The 4749-nt window shown below is 51.0% G+C and overlaps 1 protein-coding gene across 1 annotated transcript in view; it reads left to right on the top strand.

Moving 5' to 3' along the window:
* The first annotated feature begins 899 nt into the window (after positions 1 to 899).
* Positions 900 to 4749, top strand: part of LOC104509769 (chromosome unknown open reading frame, human C17orf58) — a 6082-nt gene continuing 2232 nt past the window's right edge. The window contains exons 1-3 of the mRNA XM_010151816.1: positions 900 to 963; positions 3699 to 4310; positions 4432 to 4512. Coding sequence (XP_010150118.1) covers positions 900 to 963; positions 3699 to 4310; positions 4432 to 4512 — 757 coding nt within the window. The remainder of the gene's footprint in view (positions 964 to 3698; positions 4311 to 4431; positions 4513 to 4749) is intronic.

The raw sequence follows: 4749 nt of genomic DNA, 5'->3' as shown, positions 1-4749 counted from the left end.
CGGGCCCATGACACAGGCAGGGCAGGTTTCCCGGAGGGGTGTGCCAGCAGCCGGCATCTAGCGCGTTTGCCGGGTTTCACACTGTCCCACCTTAAGGCAGGAGCCGCGTCACCACCCTCCCGACAGCCCGCAGCAGCTGGGGAGATCAGCTGTCGCGACAGAAGTCCTCTCCAGCGACAGGGTCACCCGATACAGCTGGGAACAGAGGAGTCAGCCTGCTTAACTCGGTCACCCAAATCAGGGTTGGCTCAGCGTGCGAAATGTGCAGAGTTCTTCGTGTTGGCAAACACTGATGTAAATATAAAGCTTCATCTGGGGCCAGCCGAGCTTTCCTTTAGGCTGGACGGTAGCTGCTGCCTTTTTTCTGTCTGAAAGGATCACTGGAAAGGGTTCCTTAAGCTACAGGAGGAGATAACCAGCTGCCTAACTGGAGGTGGCCAGAAATACCTAACCATGTTTCACTGTAATGCACGTCCTGTGCAGATGCTGAGTCGCAGAGGGGACGCGTGTGCCAGCATCTGTCAGTCGCACTTTATAATGTGCTTCTCAATATCCGGTAAAACCGTATTGCTTCTAGATGATTTTCTCTAAAAAACACTATAGGAAGCCAGACCCTCCCCTAAATTAAGAACCTGTTGCTAAAAACACCCACCTCGGGACGCCAGCCACAGAAACGCCGGTGACTGCGAGCAGTTTGTGTGGGAGGGGGTGTCCTGCGCGTTCCTCCTAGGCAGGGGCAGTGGGAGGCTAGCAGGGACGGCGGCGGCTTGGTCTTGCTCCAGCGGGTTGTCCAGTGAGTGATTCCTGTTTCCCCTAAGGCTGCCTCTCATTAGCATGAATCGGGGGAAGGGCATAAAAGACTCCAGTTCATTTTGAATCTGGAAAAACTTTACTTCGAAATGACAGCCGAAGCGTTCTGGCTCCTCTGCCTTGTCATGAGATCATCTTCCAGCTCGGTGGCCGGTAAGTCCATTAACATTCGAAGCTGGGCTGGGGTGTCTCGGTGTCGGGGGGGCTAAACGCACGCTCTGAGTTCTTGCCCGAGCAGCCCTCTTCAGCTGTAGTCTCTGCAGCAAGCGGTAGCACTAATCACATAAGGGCTCAAGAAAGAAACAATTCAAGGTGTTTCTGGGATGGGGATGTAAATTGCAGTATCTGGTTTGTCAGCGTTGGAAGAACTGAGAGCACCTGCCAAAAGCAGGCAGCTCGCGGGTGCCGTGAATCCTGCTAGCCATCAGTCAGTGACGGAGGTTCGACTCGCTTCTGCATATGGGATCTTTTCCCTTGTACGTGACCTTTCAGGCTCCTTCCCCTCACCTGTAAACTCCGGATTTCTAATTTATTCCGTGCTCTGTGCTGCCATCTGTGCCTGCAGCAAGCTGTCCTAAACAGATTTCCTTTAGCACCTGACGGATGGAGCAGAAATAAGACGTACATCTACACTGCTGGGAAGGAGCTGATTATGTTGCAGCTGCATTTCTTGGGTTGCAAGAGCTAGACAGAGTATGCTGATACAGAACGAACCTCCAGCTCCTGAACAGTTTGAGTAGAGAAGAATGAACTATTTCTTGTTCCAATCCATGACGAAGAAGGCATGATAAACTGCCAGAAAAGTACAAAACCAAGTCCGAAACACCTGCTGCGAGTTTGCAGCTTCATACTGAAACATCCCCAACACACCCTTGCCTATTGCTTTCTTTAGCTTGGACGTCTTCCACCCCCTTCTTCATGGACATTCTTTTGACTTTACATGTGGCCAGCCCAAATATCAGGGAATCTTTCCCATGACAGCAGCTGGTGAGAGCGAAGGGGGAGAAGTGGCAAGGTCAGCAGTTGAGTCAGTTGCAGAAGATAAACCAGGACGTTGTTCATCTGTGTATGTCACATATCTCTTTTCACATAAGGAGTTAGGATCAGCCTCCTACACAACGCTGACCACAGACAGCGAACACCCAGACAGCGGCTGTGTGTGGGTGAACTGTTTTAAAACTGTGCTGGCTAACTAAAGGCATCCAGTGAAGGACTAAGTAAAAGGAAAAGGAATTGCAAGAGGGAATTTCTCTCTTCCCAGACTAAACGGAAGGTCATTTTGCTTTGTGAGGCCCAAGTGATCAAGGTGAAGGTATAAACGAAGGCCTAGGTGACTGTCCAGCTTGCATGAGTGTTCATTAAGTCATTAATGTCATTAAGTGTCATTTTTCACTAGTTTCCCAGACACTTCCTCTATTCCTCAACCCTTGTCCTCTCAAGAGAAGCCTTGGAATACTTGTTACTCAGCAGCAATAGCCAGCAACCAGACCATGGTGCTACTGCAATACAACTCTGAAGTACGAAAGTCAGGGACCCCAAACCAGATAAAGATCTTTTCTGTAGTGCTTGTTAAGAAATACTAATTGTTTAGTTGACATAAGTAAGTTTTTAAATAGAATGAATTGCTCAGAGTCAATACTTTGGCTTTAGGACGCAGGGTTACGGCATCACGTTGGGTATTTGGTGTACTGTTTGTTCATTACTAACTTAGCATGAGTCGCTACATTTGCTAAAGCCCCAGGCCTCAAGCTGTAATTTCCACTCGGATACATTTTCGGCTGGGATACAGTTGATCTTCTTTGTAGCAGCTGGTAGAGTGCTGTGTTTTGGAATAATGTGAGAATAACGTTGATAACACACTGATGTCCTGTCGTTGCCAAGTCGTGCTTATCCCAAATTAATTCTGGCAAAGCGAGCAGGTGTACAAGAAACACAGACCAGAAAATCGGGAGGCTACAACCACCAAGATGAGAGCAGTCAACAGCCTGACTGGAGAAAGAATCTAACAAGGTGTTAGAAGACCCCAGACCAAAAAAAACCACATTGGATTGAGAGGGGGCGTGAGGGGTGGGTGCATAGGTGGTAAGGGTGCCGTTGCCCAAGAGTTTCTTGCTTGGGGTCTCTCTCCAGAGGCGCCAGCACAAGCTGTTAATTTTTGCTGTACCATCTGAATATTTTCTGGTTTTTGATATAAGATTCGATATCTGAGACTCTGCTACGGGAAACCCAGGGCTGAACCTGGGAAAGGAGAGGCACTTGAAAGCGAGCATGTGTGTGTGAGAGGAGTCGGAAGGGGCACCCGTCGCCTTGCTGGAGTCGCCCACTGCGAAGGGGCTTCAGTCCAAGCAGGTTAAGACGCGGGTGGCGAGTGTGCGACCCCTCGGATGGTGTGTGCGTGCTCGAGCGCTCTCTCCTTTAACAGCGTTCAAAGCCCGAGCCGCTGGGGAGTCCAGATGACATTGTCAATAAGGCATCCCACGGATGGGAAAACCAAACAGCTCTGTTGTCGTGGGCTTTTAAACAAGCATCCCAAATGGCAACGTGAACCTTGTTTCCTCAGATGTTCCCCGGAGATTCAGGCTTTTGAGAAAAGGGTTTGTTTATAAGTCATGTTTTTAATTTGCAACAATAATAAAGTAAAAATGCAAATCTCCTGTGTTTTGCTCACACAGCTGTGTTCTCTGTACTGGGCCTTCCGTGCTTGAGCATGGAAGAACGAGGAGCTCTGCTGCATTTCATTCGTAGAACTATTTATCCGTTATATTGCCTTACTGCTGAAGGCCTCACTATGGACTAAAGCCTCAAATCTGCCAGGCACTTCCCATTCAGAAGCCCATGGAATAAAAAAATTGAAACGCTAATCCTCTCTCTCTTTTTCTTGGTTGTAGGATCCCTGCCCTACGCTGAGAAACCCAGCCAGACTCTCAGCAAGGATGCTTACAGGTCCGCAGGGGCTGCACCTCGCCAGGTCAAACCGCCGGCCTGGGGCACGGCAAATCACACCCAGCGTTGGCTTCTGCCTCCCGCCGGCCTGCAGCAGCCAAGCCCTCCGGAAATCAGCTCCCTCTCAGCAGACAGAAAGAAACGCACCAAACCTTCTCTAGAAAACAGCACGGGGCTGAGGAAACCCCTCCTGCAGCGTGGAGGGGCCCTGCCTCCGGAGAGCCTGACTGAGGGGCCTTCTCCTGCCTCCCGCGGCTTCAACCAGGCGAGCAGAAAGCCCGGGCACAGGTGGCTGCCCGAGGCTGCCAACAGTGTGTCCGCTCGCTTCCAGCACGTAGCATCTTCCTGTCACAAGATGACATCCTTGGCGGAGGCTCATCCTTTTCCAGACTCGGCAACAGTGGAGTCAGATGATTCCAACACGCTGGGTCACTTCAACCGACCAGCCAAAATTATCCCCTATAAACATGCGGATCCCGTGAAGGTGACCAGCCCCGCCTGGGTCACCAACCGCCAGTCACCCAGCTGGCCGCACCGCTCCGGCGCGCTGAACGAAGGTAAGGGGAGAGGCTGCTCGGCTGGGGGATACGGCGACATTGCCAAAGGGTGGGCGGCGTAATTTGGATGAAATATCCCACGAGGGCCCGTGCCGTTGCTCACTCTGCCTGCCTCTTCTAGGTGCGGATAAGCAGAAGGCATGTCTGACCGAGTGCGAGAAAGAGAGAGATGAAGTGGAGGCCTACTGCACCAGCGAATTCGGTAAGTTGTGTCCTCCCCGAACCACGCAGACGAAGCAGAGGCCTCCGTTGTTCATCCGTGACTGACAACACGCTTCTGCGTTAAAGACAGTGTTTCACCGAGCCTGTGAAAGAATTACTAAGTGCACTAAACGCACCCATCACAGCTCTCGACAAATGTCCTACGACCAACGGTACCAAGGGTTACGTTACCCTTTCCCCACCTTGGGCCAGTATTGCTCTGTTTTCTGTTTCCTCT

The sequence above is a fragment of the Eurypyga helias genome, unplaced genomic scaffold (genome assembly GCF_000690775.1).
Source record: "Eurypyga helias isolate BGI_N326 unplaced genomic scaffold, ASM69077v1 scaffold12765, whole genome shotgun sequence".
NCBI classification, from domain to species: domain Eukaryota; kingdom Metazoa; phylum Chordata; class Aves; order Eurypygiformes; family Eurypygidae; genus Eurypyga; species Eurypyga helias.
Note: the sequence above shows the minus strand (reverse complement) of the source record. Positions and strands in the feature narration are given on the sequence as shown.